The sequence below is a fragment of the Amphiura filiformis genome, chromosome 5, assembly GCF_039555335.1.
Source record: "Amphiura filiformis chromosome 5, Afil_fr2py, whole genome shotgun sequence".
Taxonomy (NCBI): Eukaryota; Metazoa; Echinodermata; class Ophiuroidea; order Amphilepidida; family Amphiuridae; genus Amphiura; species Amphiura filiformis.
The window spans coordinates 13535339-13558894 of NC_092632.1; the positions used below are offsets into that span (position 1 = coordinate 13535339).

General features: G+C 36.2%; 2 protein-coding genes across 2 annotated transcripts in view; one reads left to right on the top strand and one right to left on the bottom strand.

Moving 5' to 3' along the window:
* Positions 1–7145: 7145 nt before the first annotated feature.
* On the bottom strand, positions 7146–14886 carry LOC140152671 (DNA-directed RNA polymerase II subunit RPB7). The gene is made up of 8 exons (XM_072175124.1): positions 14693–14886; positions 11362–11471; positions 10594–10753; positions 10234–10284; positions 9387–9452; positions 8819–8890; positions 8184–8217; positions 7146–7589 (listed from the first exon to the last, which is right to left on the bottom strand). The coding sequence occupies exons 1-8, from the start codon at positions 14702–14704 to the stop codon at positions 7576–7578; spliced, it is 519 nt and encodes a 172-aa protein (XP_072031225.1). The 5' UTR covers positions 14705–14886; the 3' UTR covers positions 7146–7575.
* A 195-nt stretch (positions 14887–15081) lies between these two features.
* Positions 15082–23556, top strand: part of LOC140152672 (large ribosomal subunit protein uL4m-like) — a 43454-nt gene continuing 34979 nt past the window's right edge. Inside the window, exons 1-6 of the mRNA XM_072175125.1 lie at positions 15082–15269; positions 18308–18386; positions 19922–20087; positions 20279–20330; positions 22425–22542; positions 22983–23140. Of these exons, the coding sequence (XP_072031226.1) occupies positions 15198–15269; positions 18308–18386; positions 19922–20087; positions 20279–20330; positions 22425–22542; positions 22983–23140 (645 nt within the window). The 5' untranslated portion in view covers positions 15082–15197. The remainder of the gene's footprint in view (positions 15270–18307; positions 18387–19921; positions 20088–20278; positions 20331–22424; positions 22543–22982; positions 23141–23556) is intronic.

Consider the following 23556-nt stretch of genomic DNA (forward strand, 5'->3'; position numbering starts at 1 on the left):
TAGCAATGTTTTTATTACAAATATACACTGTACAAATTTCTAATGGTAACATGGTCATGGTTTTATTGTCTCATTTGTACTATGTTCAGAAAGAGACCTAATAACCATGTTTCTTTCTGTCCAGCCATCTGGAGCTGTCTTGTGATCTATGGGGATGCCACTTGTTGGGAGTAATATAGGAATATCTAGCTGTGCTCTTTGCCCAGTATGCTTTCAGTGGAAAATATGAAAATTCAAGTAGGTAATTTATGCAAAGATCAATGCAAATTGATAGTGGAGCTTAGGGACAAATGATGTCAAATCTGTTGAGCTCACTGGCCGAAGTGCCCATCTCTTCCCTTGACATTTAGACCAGACTCCCCTTGTTGACAATTGTTGGGGGTGGGGGGGCAATTTACCTTCCCAACTTAAGACTACATATTATGTATGACAGTCCCCAATTATACATCTGGGTCCAGAGACACTATATTCACTGTCCTAGAGCACATTAGTAACCATGGGTTACTGCTACAAGTCTGGGCTCATACACCTGTTCTGATTTTTGATATGCCATAGGCTTTGTGTTGTGATCATTTAGATCAGTGGTTCGTAACAAAGAATGTGTGATCCAGTTGACCTGGCAATGGTCATATTGTAACGTGCAGTATGACAGCGAATAAGTTATAAAAGTGACTTGTAAATGTACAACATGATAGCACCACTGGGGCTCAAACCTACAACACTCAACATGATCTAGGGTATGAAGAATGCATTCAAGCAGAACAGATAGCTGCACAAAACAAAAATCTCAACTTTTTTGCACATTTAAACAGCAAATCGGCGATCTAGTGGCACAGGCCTCTTAAGTTCCTCTCGAAGGCGTCTCCAAAACAAATACTGTCCATACCCATCGCCTGGCCATTTTATGCACTGAACTCTACAGAATAATTGTCTTAATAACAGAGTCATTTTGTTATCTGGAATATCTTCCAGAATGATGAAAATCATCGCATTGCGGTTCTCTTCTATGACTCGATGATGTCCCATGTTTAATTCAAAGTAACACATGTTGTCCTCAACAAATCGTGGCGAGAGTATCACAAGAATTTTCCGACTTCTTTGCATGTGGAGGGATACTTCACCAAAAAGTAGTCTCCCAGCACGTATGTCACGCCGCCTTAAACAAAGTCTGAAAGGTTCCTCACCTTCCTCAATATTACGCAGAAGTTCTCCATCTACCCAATCCTCATCCTCTATATGGTAGGGCACATAGGCATCATATCGAGGGATGCCATTCTCATCATCATCGATATGTTCATCATCGCCATTGACAAGCAAGTGTTGTTGGTTTCTTCTATTGAAAAGCAGGAAAATTCTGTACTTAATATGCCACCAATAATACACCATCATAACGACTGAAATTAGTAAAACTATAGCGCAAGCAATGCCAATTGAAATGTATTTCCACAAGTGTGATTCACAATCTAAATCAACTTGTGTGATGCTGAAATCTTTTTCTGAATCAGGCGAAAAGCATTGATAATTGTTATAATAGTTATTTTGGAGGTGGACTGTGCTCTCTGTAAGTATCCAATTCCTTAATGCCTCCACTTGACAGTCACACTGAAATTTATTGTCACTTAAATCCAGTGTGCTCATGTAAGGGTGGTCATGTGATAGCATTGCTTTGGCAACATTTTAATATCATTGCCATATAAAAGCAGTGTTCTTATATTGCTTAAGTTCTCTAGGTTGCTTATTAATGTCAGTTTATTGCTGCGCAAATCCAGAAATGTTAACTCGGGAAAAGGCTTGAAAAGATTCTGATCAATTACTTTAAGTTCATTACTGTTCAAATCAAGGTGTTGTAACTTAGGTGCTTTGAGTATGTACAATAAATTAGCTACATGAGGAGCATAGTCATTCGCATTTAAAATCAGGTCTTGTAAAACAGGCATTTTAGCATATATACCCAATTTAAAGATGAAACTACAGTCAGAAAAAGTGAGAGTCATAAGTTTCATACAAGTAATATTTGTTCTGAAACTCACAGTCGATGAACTTGCACCAAGTGATTCCAACTGAGTTGCAACCTTACATATATTTGCATCATAAGTCATTGTTTTTGTTTGGTATCCTAGGTCCAGTACTTTCAAATTTGGTGGCGAGCATAACCAATATATTATTTGATGACTGTCAAACTTTTTTGACAAAAAGTCTATATTTTGAAGTGATGAAATGTTACACAGTTGCTCCCAGAAATAAATAAAGTCACTGCTCATTTGATTGTATGACAAATCTGATGTGGTCAAAGAGGTGTTCTTACTTAATGTATTCAAATTGTTGAAACTTCTTACACCTTTGAATGCATTCACAGACACCTTGTGATGTGCAACAGCTGCCATAGAATTGATTTCTAAGATTTGTAAATCAGTAAACCATTCAAAAGGGGCACCCTCATACTCAAATTCATAGACAGTTAATTTTAATACCTTCAATGATGACTTCCAATATCCCCATGATGCAAATGTTGTTGAATCAAAATAGACTTTTTTGAAGTTATTATATAGGGTCAAGTTTTGAAGAGGTGAGTTAAGAGAGTTCATAGCTTGTATGGCTACATAAATGTCGTTAAGCTTAAGATAAAGACTAGAGAGATTATTGAGTACACCGAAAGCTGGAAGACTGAGAGTACCTTCATACATTTGTTGAAATTCAAGATATGTCAATGGAATCACTCTGCTGCATTTACTACTGGCATGTGAATTTTCTTCATACGATGAGCAAAACTTAATTTCAAGACAGGATCCACCAACTGAGATGTCAAGGTACCGCAGGTTGTGTAATCCTGTGAACAGCTTCTCAATGCTGTCACAGTCATGGGTATCACCGAGATTGACAATGCGCAGTTCATTTAAAGAAGAAAGTGGAGCTAGAGGGGTACTAGTGATGTTACCAGACCCATCAAGAAATAATATCTTCAGAGTTTGCAAGTTTCTCAACCCTTCTAGTGATGAAGTGCTAAGACTTGATAGATTTTGCCAAGTGAGTTGAAGTATCTGCAGTGAGATGAGATCTTGAAATGGGGATCCTGTTGAAGTCCGTAAGATATTTCCATTTAAATACAGATCAGTAAGTTTGTTTAATGGACCAAAGGTTTTGACACTAATGGAGGATATTGAGTTTTGACCCAAGTCCAAAATTTGTAGATTTTTAAGTCCCATTAATGCACCATCATGCAAAGTTGAAATGTTGTTGGACTTTAAATCCAAAGTTAATAGATTATACAATCCAGTAAATTCATCATTGTGTAAGGATAATATATGGTTATAGGAGAGGTCCAAATATTGCAATTTGTTCAGGCTACTAAAAACTGGAGCTTGTAAGTAGGAAATGATGTTGTCATTCAACACCAAAGTTAACAGTTCATGGAGTCCAGTAAATGCACCATCAAGCAAGGAAAATATAAAGTTCTTTGAGAGATCCATATGTTGCAACTTGTAAAGGTGATTAAATGCATCATCAGAGATGTCACCAAGTTGATTGTCTCTTAGATCTAGTGATTGTATTGAATCAGCATGGTGTAATGATGGAATACAGACTAGGCCTCTGCTCCTACAATCCATATTGGTGTAATTCCACATTTTACAAGCGATACTTCCTTGTGGATAACATGATTGTACCTGCTCTGTTGGTCGGCTATATGTAGGTTGAATACAAGCAAGACATAGCAACTGGTAAAAACAGATATACTGTAGTAGTATGAAAGCCATGGTGGAACACAAACTTTATGCTACCATCACCAAGTCAGAAAATAGAATGCGTGACAAATTTCCCAGCACTAACTGCTGACTAAACCAAAACTTAAATGTGTAGAGTACTGTTATATATTGCTTTGAATTTCCTGACCTGTTGTGAACAGGGTTGCCAGGGTATATTTTTTTTCAGGCAAAGTGCACAATATTTCCAGCCTAACCAAAAATTACTGCCTACAAAATTTTGAATGGTTTTACAAGGATTCGGGAACTTCTTTATATCTGGTACTCTTAATTGTTAGAAAATCATATCACATATCTGTGCATGCAGGATAGCCAGTGATAGATGTTGATCAAGAATTTGTACTGTAATGATCTAAATTTACCTCTTTCATGCGCAAATTAGCAAGTATACACAACAAAAATAAAAGTGTTGATCCACGATTCCATGTACAGTGTTAACTCATTACCACACACTCTGTTAATACAAAGTTCTGATGTTAACACTAAGTGATTTTAAAGTACATAGGTGATTTTAAAGTTTATAGGTTTATACATAAAACAAACCTGATAACACAAACTCTTGATAACACAAACTAAAATTATCAGCCCAGGCAACTTTGTGTTTCGGTTGTGTAAGAATAAGACTGTTACAATTAACATTACCTGCTATTATCTACATTTAATACTGCCTTGTGATTCTAGTGTGCTATATACGGACCTGCAATATTTCATAGATTTCAATGCTACTTTCCTTATTTCTTGAATATAAATGTCTGCTTATGAACTCCAAATTGAAAAGTAGCCCAATTTGGCAACTATAATTGTGAAATGGTTTCTATCTGGGGTACGGTTTCTACAGACTTACTGTTCTGAGAAACAATGAAAGGTAATCATGCTAAACGCACTGATAATAACATGTTTTGAACTTGGTGCAAAACCGCTTGAGAATATCTCAACTTGTGTCAACCACTTCAGACATTTGATAGCGATAATATCAGGAAAGAAATACTTGGATTTGAGAAGTGTTAAATACTTTCACCCAGACTCACTTTTGATTTGATTGCAGATTGGCAAGCAGGCAGATCATGGGTCAACCTTTTACAAACTATACAGTCATGAATCTTTTGGTTTGTTCCTTATGGTTAACCATTCAAATTAGGGGACAGTCAGTGATATCCTAGACTGAAATACCCTCAATTTCATCAACATTCAGATGTGTTCATTTGTTCAAACAAGTATCAATGTGTTTATAAACCATGAGAATGGCAAACATGAAAGTAATCTAATAAAGACCAAATGTGATGCGATCAAGCAAAATAATTTGTTTGTTGAGCAAAATCAAAGTACATGTACCATTGTCAGAACTTTATTTCAATGAAAACTCCATGTGATTGGGCTTAAGGTTAAACAGGTGTGGTCAATTTAGTTTTGTGGTTTGAAAACTTTCTTTTTAGTGAACTTGCATTTTTGTTATCTTTGTCTTTCAACTAAATCAACAAAACAATTATATTTTTGTGAACAAATCCAATTATATTCTCACTAGCTTTTGCCAACAGCTTTCTCAAAACTATACTTCCGTTCACCTCAAATTTGGTAGTGACATTGGTGCTCTCAACCGATTGCATCTCGAGCATGCCAACAAACCGCCCTTGTATGCATGTGTATATGCTCTGCAGGATTAGATAGGCTTGTGCAATTCGATACTGCAACCAGCAAAATATGTCACTTACAAACTCAAGCTTAAGGGGGTACTACACCCATGTGGGAAATTTGTGATTATTTTTGCATTTTTCTCAAAAAATAATTACACACTGGTAACAAAAGTTATGTATATTATTGGGGCAAGGAATCCAATTACTATACTGAAATTTCAGTGACTCAAGACAAGCGGTTCGGTATATATGATAGGAAACGAGGTACATCCTAGCGGTACCTTATTTCTGATCATAAATAACAAACCACTTGTCTTGGGTCACTGAAATTCCAGTGTAGTAATTGGATTCCTAATAATATACATAACTTTGTTACCACTATTACTAGTTTTTGAGAAAAATGCAAAATTGACACAAATTTATCAAGAGGTATAGTACCCCCTTAAACAAAGTATACCTGGTTTATTGTATCTCCAATAGACCTTTTCAACAGGTGATCAGAAGGATGTCACTTTCAGTAAACAAAACCAATCACAAACTGGCGATAGCATGTTCAATGATCGTATGGCGTATACTAAAATGCAGTAAACCTTTGACGAGCGCGTATTGTAGAGGATACATAAGCGTATTAACTGCGTTACGCACTTGTCTCTGATTGGCTGCTGAGGAGATCTGTTGTTGCCGAGTGGAAATTTATGAATGAACTGTGCGCCGTGACGCGTTGTTAGCGCCAAATTTGCAACATCACAGTAGTCGCGCTCGTCAAAGGTTTGCTGCATTTGACTATAGTATGATTGTTCACACCAATCATGTATCGTGTTGCTCTTACTTTTGACATGGCATATAACGCTGTGTCCACTGCATGGTCAAATACGCATTCAAATATCAGAAATTGATTGATTGGAATATGTGTTGATGGTCATGCATGATCAGTGTTTTTCGTAGTCATCCTGAAAAGGTCTATCGAAACCAGTGAAACTGACAGCCTCTTCCCTGGTTATGGTGGCAATGGTAATGCAGACATCTAATAGGGGGAGGTACCAAGCCATATTGAGGGTGTTTGGCCATTTCCAATATGTTCACTGATGTGGGGGTACATGCTACAATGTATGCCACAGTGTAATTAGTGGCCTGTAAACAAAATCAACGTAAACATTACTGAAAGCTTCAATACAAAACAACCCAAAACAAGCATGTTGTTTGATAGTATCACAATTTTTATTTTTCACATTTTCAATACAAGTTTGACAAGAGCTTGAATTTGATGGTGTGCTACCAACTTACTTTATTCTTTTTGTTATTACAATTTTACCACCTGTATGATGGTATTACATAAAATGTCATCTATCTTGGTGGCATGAAATAAAACCACAATTTACTGGCACTCAACTGAGAGATAGACATGCCAATCAATTGATACAAAGTTGAACATGATGCACTTCTGAAAATATTCCGATTGATATTGTGCTATGGTATCAAAACAATGTCAACCACTGATGGTGACAATGGGCTGTTCCGGCTGAAATCCATCTGCCCCCATGGAAGACAACCTTAATCTCACAGGGGTTCAGATTTCAAATGGAGTTGCCCATTCAGGTAATCCCATTTGAAATTCATACCCCTGTCTTCCATAGAGGTGTATGGATTTCAACTAGATTAGCCCAATATACCAATTAACAAGTATTTTTTCAAAACTCACTCAGTCCACCTTTGGTCTAAATCAAGCCAAGAATATAGCACTTCATGATTATATACAAGTAAACTCATTTTGCGAAAATTCACTCAGTTCTTATCACCAGCCAAGTGAGGCTGCTTTACTTTTCCAAAACTGACTTGGTCCTCACGCCCTGGTATTGCATTGCAAAGGTGTTGCAATGCAAAACTCACTCAGTCCAAGGTGATTTTCTCACATTGGGTCAAAGTGGACTCAATTATTAATTAACCATCATAGGTCAGTCACTTTATGTACAGTATCTAATAAAATGTTGGAACCTTGCTCAATATTTACAAGTGTGATGGTCAAGGACTGTTTTGGGCAAGCTGCTTATCCTGAGAGGGTGCCTTATTGTTTATTTCAGTCCTTAGCTTGAGATCCTGCAGGTTCCTGACCTGACCTTCCATAAGCATGAAAACAATGTTGACAAAGCAGACTGACGTAACATAAATACTGAAGATGAACAAGCTCATCAACTGACAAGACCTGTAGAATAACACAGAAACAAACAACATGTCTCAATCAATATATTCATTACATATTTCAACCCCAGCTTTAACAATAATCTATACACATATCTATTAATTTTGCATGGATACAATGTAGGATACAAGAGAAATATATAATTTTACATTTTGTACAAACTTCCTCCTCCTTGGAAACAATTGTTATAACATCACTATTTTCTGTCCCTACTTTTCAACAAAATGGTACTTGATAACTTGAATTTCAAGATGGGATCCAAACCAAAATTAGTGATAAAATTGGGTATTTTATTTATAGATCCTAAAATTAAACTAATTGTCATATTTGATGCAAATTTAGATAAAATGTTTATCAAGATATTTATTAACAATTTCTGGAACAGCTTATTTCATGAGTATTTGTTTTGAATGTTATCACATCTGTTGAAAGTCAGACCATTAGTGGCTGTGTGTCAAAATTGTGTCTAATTTCTGGGTAGTCTCAAGACCTCAAAGTTGGAGTTCACAACCCTATTTGGGGTCATAGCCGACAGGTTACAAAACCCAGGACAATAATTGAATAGTTTACTTATGAAATCTAGAATGCTTAACTCACCCAAGTAGTCATCCATAAGAGTACCAATAGCAAACTGAAAAGAAAACAAAAGTTACACATATTTAGTTCACTGATGCAATGATTCTTAAACCACAAGCAAAAGAAAATTAAATACAGTGGAACCGAGTTAACACAAATCTGCTGGGACATTGGCTTATAGTTTACGTTCACATGCATTGCCTTGCACCCTGCAAGGGTGGAGCATATATGCTGTATAATGCTGCCTCATTCTTCATTAACAAAGATTTGTGCTAGCAAGTGCATATAATAATTGAAGGTATTTGGGACTTTAAAAGGTAATCTGTGTTAACATGTTTCCGCTACAAAAATGCTGAACTGACGTTTAGGTGAGGTGTATATTTTACAAGTTTTAAGTGAAAGTTGATGATACAGGTATGTGCAATGCATTAAACAAGAATTGTATCCAGTACTATTGAAAAGTATCAATGCTTAATTGCCTTCACACACATGCATAAATCATGCAGCTACCTAATTAGCCTACATATAGGGGCTATCAAATCATGATATATGACATATTACAATGTCACACACCATACTCTCATTGCAAGGAGATAATCCCAGCATCACCAACTGCTGATTCAAAAATAAAAACAGTATTTTTACAATTTACTCACAATATCTGAAGCATCAACTCTGGTTCCTACAATCTTTAACCTGATTTCATCATCTTGTTGTATCACAATGTCCTGAAAATGACAAGAATTATTTATGGTTAAACCAAGTCATATGATGGATGAATGGCCCAATATTGCCATTTGTAAAGGAAAGGTAGGTTTGTTTTTATTCTCCCACAACTGGAATACATCATTGTTGATATGAGTTTTAAAATATTGGATGAGATATAGCAATGTCAATGTCCCTTCAGTGTTTTCTCCCTGTTAATTTGGTGCCCCAAATGAAGCATATTTTTGCCCAAATTGGTTTAAAATTTCCACAAATTTTGTTATACAGAATAGCAAATTTGTGTGCACCTGTACTGTAATCTAATTTTCACTGGGCCAAAATTGCAACATAATAGCCTCTGAATGAATACTGAGGCATCTACTTCACTTTGTAGACTTAATCCAAATACAAGAGAAGCAATACAATACAAGCTTTAGTCATAATTCTTTTGGTATCATAGGTTGAGTCATCAGTCATCGATTTAAAAAACTGCAGACAAAAATAGTTTGTTACTCTTACCTCATCTTTTGTTTTGTAGCATGGTGGATTTGAGTTGGGATCAAACTCCATATCTGCAGGAATGGACTGAAATCAAGATCAATTAAAAGATTATTCATAGAATACTAAATAGATTTATCACGTTTGAAGATCCTTGAAAACAAAAACAAAATTTATTCACTAGTTGATGTCAGAATATGAATTGTTGATCCTTTCCCCCGCTTGGACAAATCCCAACCACAGGGTGTAAGATTGTCTCTCTGGAGAGGATCATACATGTGACTTTGATAGTAGGCCCTGTCATCTTTATTCATGACGTTAGTTCCACTTTTGCAAATCCAGATGGAATCTTTGATGTGTCTTATCTATGTGTGTTACACTCCTTTGAGTTATCCCAATCTATGACATGCTAAAGCTGTACTATACGTCATAAATGGAGACAACAGGGCCTACTATCTAGGCCAAATATATAATCCTTTCCTGAGTGATAATGCTACATCCAACCAGAAGAAAGGATCCTCAATCAATATTCTGAAGATGGTTTCCATCCAAGAAAATTGAAGCTATCAACTAGGAAGTAAATTTTGTTTTCAAAAATCTTTATATTTATTCTAAGAACAGTTTTATTTGCTAGTTGAAATTATGTCATATTTTCAAGTTAGCATTTACTTGAATGGCATCATTGCTTTTCCCTTTTATCCATGAAAAGAAAATTATATTACAACAAATATGATTACATACTTGAGCATCAACATTCATCACAAACAAAAACTTTTCCACTTTGGTATTTCTTTTCTATGCATTTCGACTGAGTGAAATTTTAAGTTTTAAAATCTCTTAGGCCATAGTTCCAATACTCTGTACTTACATGTCTGGAGATGAAACATGAAAGTGGACCGATTTCTGTGAACAAACCAACCTGAAACATAATAAGAGAATGAAACCATATATATAATCAATTCAAATGAAACCATATACTCAATCTTTGCTCCAAAACTTTGCAATAGTTTGCAAGATCACATCTGTCATGTGTCAATCATCAGTCAATTTAAAAACATTCTCAAAAGCATCTGTTTGAAACTGTTTATGATTTGTATCATTCGAGCTACTCAATTGACAATGAAAACCAAAACCAGACAGCTAGTAATCTGATATAACACAGTAGTGGAACTAGGAATTAGTTCAGCAGCACTTCATGTTAAATTACCTTTACTTCTATACAGCTTACCTTATTTACTTGTGTGACTACAGCGTCTACTACTTCTCCTTTGAATGGTCTAAACACAATGGCCTTGTATTTGACAGGGTACATAACAAAGCCTCTACTAGGCTGTATCATGCCAGCACCTATGTTGTCTATTGTGGTCACTGCTATCACAAACCCATACCTGAATAATACATTTGCATAACATGAAACATGAAACAAAATAAAAATGAGAATACATGTAGCCTGTTTGTGGATATATGAACATTTCATGGCAATTTAAATGTACATTTATGTTTGAAATCAAATGACACAGATTTGTAGCACGTAGTATCTTGGTAATATTGCATAATTTGTGCATCAGTGCTGAAAAATTTCAAAAATATTTTGGTTGTAAAACTGAGGGGGGGGGGTGTAAACTTCATAGTTTGTACCATGATTCCAAAAGTGCATTGACACAATAATCACTAACCACATGATTTGTACAAAACATTGACAAAACACAGCTCTCCAGTTGAAAACCCAACACCCTTTATTGAAGACATGACCTTAATCTTCCTCACAGGGAATGTAAATTTTAAATAGGGTTACCTGATACAGGGGGAAGCAATCCATGGGTGGTGCAAATACAAACATGGCTTCAGTCTACAGAGAAGTACATTCTATCACAGTAGAATGTGCAGTCAAATTGAATTAACTAGTACAGTACACTACATTTTAAACAAACCATCTTTTAAGTTTATAATTGATTAGGGTAACCTAGGGTTTCCATATAATGCAAACTTGACTTACTTTCCTGTGCAAGTTCCTTCCACTTCTGTGAACAGCTTCTGTTTCACTGTGTTCAAAAGATTGGGTCCAAAATACCTGGGATGAAGTAAAATCTCATGCTCCAATGATATCTGCATCAAAAGACATATGGCATAAGTGTAAGATTAACTAATGATTCACTGCAATATTGTGTACTGTCTGTTCAATTAGCTTAGATTCTTGAATTTTTAAGATATTTGAAAAAATAAAAAATTGTCAAAATTGTCATAAAATCATCAAAGAAAAGTGTTAACACAGCCTTACAAATGTAGACCTAATGTGATTTATACTTGTCAAATTCTGAAGTTCAATAACTGAAATTATTTTAAACCCCATTTCTTTTCAATTTTGGTCTTTTCCCGCGACATTTTTATAAAAAGCCGTAGAACGTCGTACCGTACCTTTTTTGAATCAATCCATTTAGAGCAATGGGGACGAATGTCACAATGCACAGGGATAGTATTTATACATTTATTTATTTATTTATTTATTTATCAATTTATTTATTTATTGTGCGAATGGGTCTGAGAAGGTGTTGGCCTAACACACTCGGCAGTCCACTTTTTTAATGCGTGCGGTTCGAAATTCTGAAAATTGGTGAAAGCGTGGGGGTTTAAACTTTTTGGGTAAAAGCGTGGAATGATATAAAGCGTGGGATTAAAATAAAAAGCGTGGGGCTTCTTCCAACTTACAGTATATTTTTATTGAATGATAAAATAATCAGAGTTCCAAGAAAAATCGCCAAAACTTGCACACCATGTCGCAAGATAAAATTCCATTTGATGCAGTACGAGTGTCAAGCGCAATGTACACATATCCTCCCCGGAAGCCCTGCCAAAACACATACGTCATATATGCAAATGTCCGATTTTCCATGACGTGTTATTTTTCTTTACATTGATCGTATATGAGTGACGTCATTAATCATGCATAATTGATTGAGCGAAGCAGCACGGAAGAAGTAGGATATAGTCGCTGAACACAGTGCATGTCAAGGTTCATGACAAGAACAACATTTGAACGCCATAAAAGTACAATTATTCATTAAAATGCTTATTATACAGTAGAGTAGTAGTTTTTCACATATAATTTGCATTGTTCACATAATGTATCAACTTAATGAAGAGAAAACATCGGACTCGCACGTGCGAAATAGGTGCAGAATTCGGCGTACTTGATTTACTTCAAACCAAATTGCGTGTGACTTCGTCAATGTTTACAAATAGCGGAAAAAGCAAAAAGTGGTGGGGGTCAAGAATTTTCAGTATAAAGGGTGCTTCAGTAAAAGCGTGGGGTCAGGAATTTTCAGTATAAAGGGTGCCTCAATAAAAAGGGTGGGGTAAAATAAAAGGGTGGGAGTCAAACCCCACTGCCGAGTATGCCAAAGTAGGCCTATTATAAAACTACACATTTATTTTCAATTTGTTATTTCGTTTTGTTTGTTGAATACATACTATGAGAACGACATAATTGGAAACAAAAGAACTTTTGTACAAGAAAATATTACCGGTATTTAAAACAATCAGGATACAGAAAACAATTCTTGTAAAGTCATTGTATCTGAAAATGTCAAGCGAATGCTGATATTTTTGGAAGGAATGATGGTGTTAGACAAAACTCAATTTACATTGTAAACCAGTTGAAATAAGAACGAAATCCATAATTTTTGTCATTGTTTAGGAAAAAACTAATGCTCACTATAATGTTACGGTATGCATAAAACGTAATCGCGCCATATAATTTTGTGTAACAAAAAACGGTGGACCATCATCTATAGTCTAACCTATCCAATAACCGGAACGGTATAACAATTGAAATGGCAGATTGGTGGACAGATTGTTTTGCTAAATTGGATAGGGTCTATGCCCTAAGTTGAGAATGGACTGTCCCTCTCGATCTGTAAAAGGTCATGAACCCTTTTGGTGGACCCAAGTAACTGCCTAAAATGAGGCAAAATTGAAAAGAAATTTTTAATTGAACTTTGGAATTTGAAAAGTATAAATCATGTTAGGTCTAAGGCTGTGCTAACACTTTTCTTTGATGACTTTGGCCACAATTTATTATTTTTTCAAATATCTTAAAAATTCCAGAATCTAAGCTATAAATTGAACAGACAGTAGGTAAGGCTAATGAAAGTCAATTCCCAGTTTCCCGTTACATAATTTTTCATGACTGTGTAGGTGACCATTTCATTATTCATTATTCATTATTTTGCACCATTTCACTATTGCATCTGTTACAGGCATAAACCAATAGTTGCCCATGTATACATGTGATAAATCACAGTTTGTAGTTTACAGATGTAGACTTTGACAACTACATGAAGGTGATTGTACAACTTTTATCAAAAGTTTCACAATATTTTTTACGGGATGAGATCAGAGCAGATCAAAAAGTGCGGGACAGAGAATTGAGTAGGTATTCATTATTAATTCATTATTAGCCATATTCCATGCTCCTACTGCAAAGAAAATCCCTGAAAATCAACAGAAAGAGATTTATGATATATTAAAAACACAATTGTTTATTTGTATATTAAAAAGTTTGTTAGAAATCAACTTAAATTCAAAATAATGAAATATTTGGCCAGCAATTTGTTTTGAGCGGAGTAGGGTAACGGGAAACTTTGAATCGAATTTCATTAGCCTAATCAGGTGTCATCGAAGACAGATACCTGGAACTGATAAGCTTTAGCTTCAATGCTGCATAGTTTTATCTGTACACAAAACTAGTCCATTCTCTATAATTATGGTTATCGTTGTTGTCTCTCACTACTAGGCAAAATAAATATTTAATTCTCGATTACGAGACGAGAGGTCTACCTTCTGCGTATTGTTGCGTAGAACAATGTCGCTTTTGCAAGTTGAAGGAATCTCAACAACTTCCCAGCAATATCGTTTGACACGTGAATGTGTCAACCAATCATATACAACCAACTGGAGATCTATTATTTTGCTAATTGATTATTAACTTTTGGGGATGAATTAATTCAAAACAATAATTATTGACAGCAACTGATGTTTTAATGGTCGTCTGCAATCGCTATCGCCGTGATAAGTACAATGTATAATGCAAAAAGCGGCGCTTTATCGACGAGCGATGCATCATAAAATTGCAATCGCCCGCGATCGAGTATAAATTCAGCTTTAAGAAGTTTGAGCGAAATCAATTCATAACTTGATATGTAAATCGGGGGAAAGAACTTGAAAAAAAAACTCGCATTTTATCAGCTAAAATGGAGCCATATATGACCAAAAACAGGAAAGCTTAAAAAACATGAAAACAAAAAAGTTAAGCTTAACTAAATACTCACATGATAGAACATTTTCCTCTCAGATTGAAACCTTTTTGATATTGTGGTGAATAAACAACTTCTTCAACACTGTGCCCAGTTTATTTATGAACGCATAATGAGATCAAATTCTATTTTAAAAAAGCTCTAGTTCGTGAGATGTTGTGCAAAAACAAGCTGTCTTTCGTTAGACAGATCAAAATTCTGCAGCCTGAAAGGTCAGGCTTTTCACGCAAATGTTTTCAATTTATACTCAAACTACTTTAATTCTCAAAGATTATTGTTAATTAAAAATTTGAATATATTTTATTAAGGTAATAATAATTTATTCTCCTAAATAAACTATTTGTCTGTATTTAAACAATAATTTTGTAGATATATTTTTAAAATGTGTGACAAGGTTAGCTCCTGTCAAAGTTCATTGAACTTTTTCACCCATGTTTTCCCCACAGTGAAGAAACTTGGTGATAAACAAATGAAATTTTATGACAAATACTTGAATTGATATATAATAGTTCGTCCCATAATGTTGTCCAGATTCACAGGTTTATGTAGAGGCTGTGTTCGTGTTACTTTACGTCCTTCTTTCCAAGCTGTGGTAAGTTGAAACTCATTCGAATTCTTATTGTAAAAGTTGCCGAATTTTGAAGCTAGGCATGAAAGAAGTTCAATCTTGCATATAGTCTGTCCACATAGAAGTACAAAGTAAATAGACCTCGGAAACTGGAGGTATGAGAATAATTATTTCAGTGCAATGCTTCTTTGGCGCGCCAACTGCTGCGCGATTTGTGCACCACGCTCTTTACGCGCCACGTCGCGCTCGCGTGTGACGCAAAGCATCGTCTATACGTCGAACAACTGAATACAAGCACAACGTACGGACCAATATATTTTTGTTAACATTTTAAGCCTATAACAAAATGTAAGTTCGTACAAATTGTACAACTATAGTTTCTACCCTATATAAAAGTTACCTGTTATCAAGTGTCCGCAAAAACTGGTCATCGCAAGTATCTTTGATGCTGAAAACTAAGGATATTCACGCAGGGACAGGCCAAAAACCTTACCTCGATCGTAAAATCCAGCCGATGCATGTCATAAATAATTCATTATTACATTGTGTAGTTGTCACTGATTGTGTCCATGTATTGTTATTGCACCTGCGATCTCGCGCGAGAGTAGTTGTCAAGCTGAATTTATACTCGATCGCTGGATCCCCACGTGAATTCGACTCGAAAAAACCTCTACGAGGTTGTTGCATCGAGCACGCTGACTGGCTTAGCAATTATCACAATAGTTTTGTAAACCAATCAGGTTAGACGTACTTTACTGGCGAGTCACATTAATTAATACCGTACCGTAAAAGGCAGTCGCGTTCATTGATTGGCTTACGATTTCAAAGAATTGCTTTTGCAACCAATCACAATGTATACGGGTTAGGCTAATGAAAGTTGATCCCCAGTTTCCCGTTACATAGTTTTTCATGACTGGGTAGGTGACTGTTTCATTATTCATTATTCATTATTTTCAAACTTTCGTTATCGGTGCAAAGTTAATTACGGAATGCTATGTTTTGAGGCCCAAATAAAATAATAAAGTATAGTTAGTAATGACCATGCTTCACTTCAAAACAAATTTTAATTAAGCACATCTTCTTTGGAATCTTCAAATTAACCTATAGGTTGTGCAACATATGAAAGCACCAGAAGTCCATGATAGTCTTTGGAGAACCACTTTTCCATATAAATACACGGTGTCTGTGTGTTCTATTGCACACTACTTTTTACAAACCAAACTTACTCTCCACTAGCACATCTTTGGAAGCAATATTTATACGGAAATTAGTTTGTCTACTTGCACAAACTGGAGGTTGCTGGTAAAAATCATCACAGGGTGCACGTGTTAATAATAAAACAACCATGCAAGAAATTGACAAATAAATCATTTTATTTATAAGTTTATTTTATTAAATACATAAATATTTGTAAGAAAAGCAGAATAAATTTGACTTCAAATTTTGTTTATTTTATTTATTTTGATGTTGTCTATATATAGCGCTACATAGTGCACGGTAGAAATGCTTTCATATTTGTTCATACGCTGGTTCCCGCGAACTTGGCTGCCTCTCTTTGTGTTCGGTCTATCCATTTAGTGGTAGGAGAAACTTAGATGCAGGGAATTCCTAGTCTCCAGTAAATGCGCCCTACGATATCGCCATTTTACCACGTATTTTAACCCAGCTTTTGCAAATACTATTCGTGCCTGTCAGGGTCGGCGTAAAAGTGCTTAAAATACGTGTCGGACGTGAAAGATGACATTAAAACTATCCTTTTTTCTTAAAAACTTGACAAATGTGAAATAATGAAATAATGGAAAATAATGAAATATTTGATCGGCATTTTTTTCTGACCGGAGTCGGGTAACGGGAAACTGGGAGTCAACTTTCATTAGCCTTATATGACGCCCGTCGGAAATTTTGCATACGTCCACGATGACGTCATGCCCAGCCACGAGGCTGGCTTTTCTACGGAAGCGAGCGAGTGGTATAAAGTCAGTTTCACAGCTGTGATTTAATGGAGCACATCCACAGCGCATTTGACAGATAAAAATGAAATTGGCCATTCTGAGCAACGGGATTCCATGAAATGGACGATTATGTAAGTTATTCTACAGGATCGGTAATAATTAACAGCAAATAGCATTTTACCTGCACGGGTGATGTCAAATTCATCCTACCATGTTCCCCTTGAATAAATTGGACTTCTCCTGAGCATAATTCTTGTTGAATGGTAGTTCATGTACCATATTCATTCCAATAAGCGCCCAGGGCGCTTTTAACAAAGTCATTTTGGGTGGGCGCTTATTTTTTACCTAGTTTACCTAATTTTTTTGTAAGGGGTGTTGAATAGAGACAAATTTATGTATGTTTTAAAAGAGTCCTGAGACATTCTAGTAGCTTTTCTGATGTAGAAAATGTATTGCAAGTTTACACAGGACTTGTAGTCCTCCAGCTATTTCACCGTATCGACGCTATTTGTCACTTCAACATTGATGGTACCCAATAGCAAATTGGAAATTTCCTGGGTGGGCTTATTAGGCACGGGCGCTTATTGGAACGAATACGGTATTTGCATTTTCATCCTTTATTTTGAGCAATAGCATTTATTACGCCGATTTACGATAAACAAAGTGAAAGTGATAGAGACAGGAGCAGGGATGTTCCCCGTGAAGTGGTCTAAACTGGTTTTCAAACGAAGTTGTAATTTCACCTCCTGGTTTGTGATCTTGCTATAATACTCCATGCTTGGTGGTCTAGAGATTAATACGAGTATGAATGTGCTCTCTCTTACCTACACAGGTGTAGTTAAAAAAGATCATTACCGTACTTGCAAGTTTGAATGTCAAGAAAAAATGAAACCATTGCGCTCCTGAATGAAAACCCCAACAATCTCTTCCCAGAAGAACATTTTATTCATGCTGTAGTGTTATGGGACCCTTGGAAATTTGCAAGGACCCCTAGAATATCTGAGGCAAGTGTCCAGGGGACACCTTGATATTTTTCCTTATTTCATGCTGCCTGATGAACAGCCTTCGATCAAAGCTCTGTTTGCTTTCTCATTATGCTTACACTTACAGAGGTTATCCAGTACAGATGATGGAGGGAGTAAAGTAGTGATGATGCCTGAGGAATTTCAGCAGCAGCCAACCTACACAGGTATGGAAAGATATCAAAACATGATATCATATGAACATACCGTATTTCGTCAAATAGTCGCCCCCCCTCAAATAAACGCCTCCACCACTTTTTTCAACCGAAATGTTTCAAAAATACCGATATTTCCATGCTATCTTGTGTAGTAAGCTTACCAAGTTGCACACATGGTCGATAATAGCGTCACTTTTTGGTTTTTTATCTGGATTGGAAACCCGGAAGTGAACCAGAAGTCAGTGTTTCTAGTTCATAGTTCGTCATTTTAGCGTGAGTTTAAGTTTACCTAATGATTTTAACGGGAATTATCGTTCTAAAATTGACCTTGAATAAACGCCCCCGTTTGGAAAATGTAACGCCCCCTGGGGCGTTTGTTTGACGAAATACGGTAATGATGTATATTCATACGTAGCGGTAATCATTTAGGAAGCAATTTAAGACTTCTACGCTACTCAAATTTTCACTTGCGCTTTCACCGGGTCAACCGGTGTCTTCAGCGGATGTTATTGCTCTGAAGATTTGTTGTTGCTAGTGATGTTATTGGAACATGTCATCTACATCTGTGACGTCATCGGAGGCTTAAATTGCTTCCTATGATATGAACATCATCTGTATTTGTTATAGCAAGTTCCACTTTGGTGGTTGGCTTATTTTGAAAATGAAATAACCACTAATTTTCAATATCAAGGTTCGTTTGGCTTATAATTGGACAAAATGATTTGGTATTTGTTATTGTGCGCATCAATAAATTTCCAACTTACACTCGCATAAAAAACTCACATATAAGCGTACACCAGTTGCGCATTACGTGACACACAACTAGCATAAGTGTTGCGCCATTCTATATCAATACACATTGGTATGAGTCTTATTTTTTTCACCAGTTATAACCCAAACACTTAAGTTTGATGGCCCAGTATTGAATAAGGACATTTATATAACTTGATGATGAACCTTCAAAATAGTGGGCTGTAGGCTATAGCCTGTAACACTTGATATGATACAGAATACTTGGTATGCATGCCAAGACTTGCCATGTTAGGGGGCCTACTATTTTAATCCATTTTGATGATTTTGTCAGTTTAGTAGTGGACTGACAATTAAAAGATTGGCTGAGTATTCCTTGTCCTTTTGGATACACTTTACAAGTATGCACTATAAAGTGTCATCTTTAACATGTGTTCACATCTTGACATGCTACATTGTCACAGTGTTGACTTAACATGAATTTTCTTCAAAAAGTAGGTGAATTGCATATTAATAACCAAGATCATTAGATCTATATATCAACATGCCAGAATATTTGTCAATATTAAAATGTGCATATAGCTTGTTTTGATGACAGCACTATTTCATCTGAATCGTATACTCTGTAAAGTAACAAAACAAACTGATTCTTTTAATCAAACACCATTACACCAGTATATTTCAACATATTACTAAAAGCTAAAACTTTTGCAAAGAAAAGGACCTGTAGTATTTGTTATTATCATAACTGATCCATCAAAATAGAAACAATTGATTTCTTTGTTCTCACTCAGATCCAAATGAAAAGTGGCCTAATCTACCATTGATAACAGACAGAGATGTGCTGAGTCCACCTCACCTGCCTAAACCTCAAGCTTGGCTGGAGACACTCAGTTTCAAAGAGAACATCAAATTGGGTCTCATAGACCTGCATCCAGATATCTATGCAACAGTTCCAAGGTGAGGCCCGTCCAGTACTGTTATTCTGAAGAAGCTAGTCTCTATGCATGTTTGTTCACAAGAGTAGAAGGCTTTACCTCATTTTTTTGATATGCCTATTTTAAGAAGTTAGTTGTGAGACATAAAACATCAGTAATTATGAGTTTGACAGCATTCTTGAAGCAGTTTGTGATTTTTTTTCTTCTCTCCAGACTGGATATTATCCATGAAAATGTTGTATGGCAAAGGAATTACAAAAGAATTGTAAGTTTTACTTGAATGAACAGTAATTTTTCTGAGCTTTGACTGACATTTCTGGTACAGCCTACAGGATGTAGGACAGTACCAATCAGGAATCCTCTCACTTAGCATGCATCCAAAAGAAGCATGCGACTCCTTGTCCTATCTGCTATGCGTAAACAATTGATTGACACCCTGTATTTACCCCTGTCATGAACAAAATGATTTCTTTTAATCAAAGAAGGAGCAGGTATCATTGCCACTTTCCTGTAAATTAGTATTTCAGTCAAACCTCAAATTAACATAATAATAATAATAATAATAATAATGGACATTTATAAAGCGCACAAAACAAAGGGTCTCTAGGCGCTGCACAAAAGGAAAAATACCGTAAACTACAAACATCATAAAAACCACATAAGCATAAAAACCCAGCAAAATTCAAATCAATCAATCAATTCATAAATCTTAATCTACAACAGGATAAAACCAGCAATCATAATAATACACAAACAATGATGCTGAACCAATTTACACTTAAAGCTAAAAAACGACTAAAATCAGCCAAATATACACATGCTGAGATTATTAAAACACAATAATCAATCTTGGAGTACATAATCAGAAATAATGTGAAATAACATGGTTCGCGAGCAGTTCAGTTGTAAGCCTGGTTGAAAAGATGAGTTTTGAGATGTGTTTTAAATTGGTAAATTGTGCCGGAGTTTTTAATATGAGAAGGAAGACTGTTCCATAACTTGGGTGCGATCACAGAGAAACTTCTTCCATAGGTAGTTGTGTGGCTGGAATGCTCGCGAAGCAAGTTCTGTGAAGATGATCTTAAAACCCGACTTGGAGTGTACGCGACAATTAGATCAGAGAGATAGACTGGCGCCTGACTATGAAGAATCTTGAAAGTCAATAGCAGAATAACCTAACTGGCGTAATGTGTTCAGATTTCTTTGTCAGCGTAACTACTCTGGCTGCAGCGTTTTGGACGCGTTGAAGTTTTTGGAGTTCTTTTTCTGGAAGGCCAGCGAGTACACAATTACAGTTATCTAAACGTGAGGTCACAAATGCATGCACCAATTTTTCGGTGTTTACAGAATCCAGGTATCGACGCAATTTGCCAATCCTATGGATTGCGTACGATGCACGCCGACAGACACTATTGACATGGCTAGTCATTGACAACTTCTCATCGAACAAGACACCCAAGTTGCGAACCTCCGCTGAAGAAGAAATGGTAGTGTCACCAATAGTGATGGTCACTTCAGGTACGTTTTTGGCGTACCGAGACCTTACATGGAGCAAGTCGGTTTTACTGTCATTAAGCATAAGTTTATTGTCAGAAAGCCATGCCCGGATGTCACAAATACAGGCTTCAAGCTTAGCCAACGTGTTAGTACGCTCAGATGGTTTAATGATAACATACAACTGGCTATCATCTGCGTATGACATGCATGACAGGTCATGAAGTTCAACAATGTCTTCTATTGGTGAAGAATAAGCAACAAACATGTTTCTTATCAATTGCCATTTGAACTCTAAAATTTGCCTGGGGTGGTAAATTCTGATTCAACTTTTTAAATGATAAGCAATCTATTACACTTCCCACTCCCATTTTCAATTGGTCAATGGACATTGCACCTCAACATCATGATATGTAGGGTGCATTGCAATTTGGCAATGCAGGTTAGGAAAGTTATTTCAAGGCTTCATTTCAGTAAGAACACTTTTATCCGTGAAAAATAAATCTGTGTCGGAAGTTGTTGGATAAGTTAATATCCAAGAAGTGCACAGCATCATATTTTATCAATTCATATTTTATATTTGTATTTTATATTTCAAAGTACAGCTAAAGACAGCAAGTGTTGTGCTTCAAACTCTTGTATTTAGAACTCTTGACATTATAAAATAAATTGAAGTAGCACTCCCAGTCTACAGATACACTTTTCCCGGAAAGTGGTGACACTGAACTACAAAACAGAAAGACAAAACACTGATGTCACACCCCATATAGCTACAAGCATCTACAGGGGATCTTTAAAGTGATGTGTGTTTCCCCACATCAAAAATATTTCTTTAAATAAAGTGTATTATTTATATATTTCACAGAGTAATGCAAAAACAAAAACCAGAGCAGAGATGAGAGGTGGTGGAAGAAAACCATGGCCACAAAAGGGTTTGGGAAAGGCCAGACATGGGAGTATCAGATCACCTATTTGGAAAGGAGGTAAGCATTATAAATTTGAACTTACAGATGTAATCAAAGCAAGAATTTTGGGTTACATAAAGGCCACAATCACATGTATCATGCAAGAGGAATTCACAACCAGCAAAATATAGTATTGACATCCATCTTGAGGGTCCCCAGGAAGGAAAAAGAAGACATGCTCTTATTAGTCAGGACCAGACCTTGAATTAAGCCATATCAAATCACAATGTGAACTCCAAAATTTGCCCATTATGATTAAGCACATTATTACACCATTTTGAAACTTAGCTTCAAAAGTAGGGGGCAATTTGGTGATACAAGTTAGAGATGTTATCGTGAGGTCTCTGCGCCCCACCCGACCCCCCATCTGCCCTACCTGCAGACCCTCAGTTGTCCTTCAAAAAAGGCATGGTAATAGCATTTTAGGAGTTGATTTCATTTTGTTTGTTCCTCTGCAGGTGGTAGAGCCCATGGTCCAAGAGGTCCAAAGAGCTACTGGTATGTGATACCAGAGAAGGTACGAGCTCTAGGCCTGAGTTCACTCCTTAGTGTCAAAATGGCGCAGGATGATTTGCATATAGTGGATTCATTAGAGATACCAAACACAGATCCTAAGGTAAGAAGAATATTTGGAAGACGTTGTTAGCAGTACAAAATGTCACTCACTTTCATAGTGTATAAAGATTGTAGATCTCAGGAATGAAATAATCAAGGATTCTGGACAAATTACAGTACTTATAGCATTACTTACTTAGCATTATATTGAACCAGTCATGAATATCCATTCAGTAAGCAGACCAGGGTTCCCGTTAAGGCTTAAAAAATGTGCGTCCGTGTGTGACGCAAGTTTGCTGACAAGGTTGCAAAAACTTGCGTCCTTTTTGTGCGTCCATCTGAAATTCATGATCAATCATACTGGGAAACGCCGCGGAATGCCATGATCAGAACGGCAATCCCTGTACACATACCCCGGGTCTACACCTCATCAAATGTTGATTGATAAAATAAAATAAAAGTGCATTTTCGCCGTGA

Excerpts from the sequence above, each read along its gene's own strand:
- LOC140152671 (XM_072175124.1), bottom strand. Across the intron at positions 9,453-10,233 it reads CATGTTTCATCTCCAGACAT|TCCATTCCTGCAGATATGGA; the intron begins GTAAGTACAGAG and ends TCTTGATTTCAG. Across the intron at positions 8,891-9,386 it reads GCTACAAAACAAAAGATGAG|GACATTGTGATACAACAAGA; the intron begins GTAAGAGTAACA and ends TGTCATTTTCAG.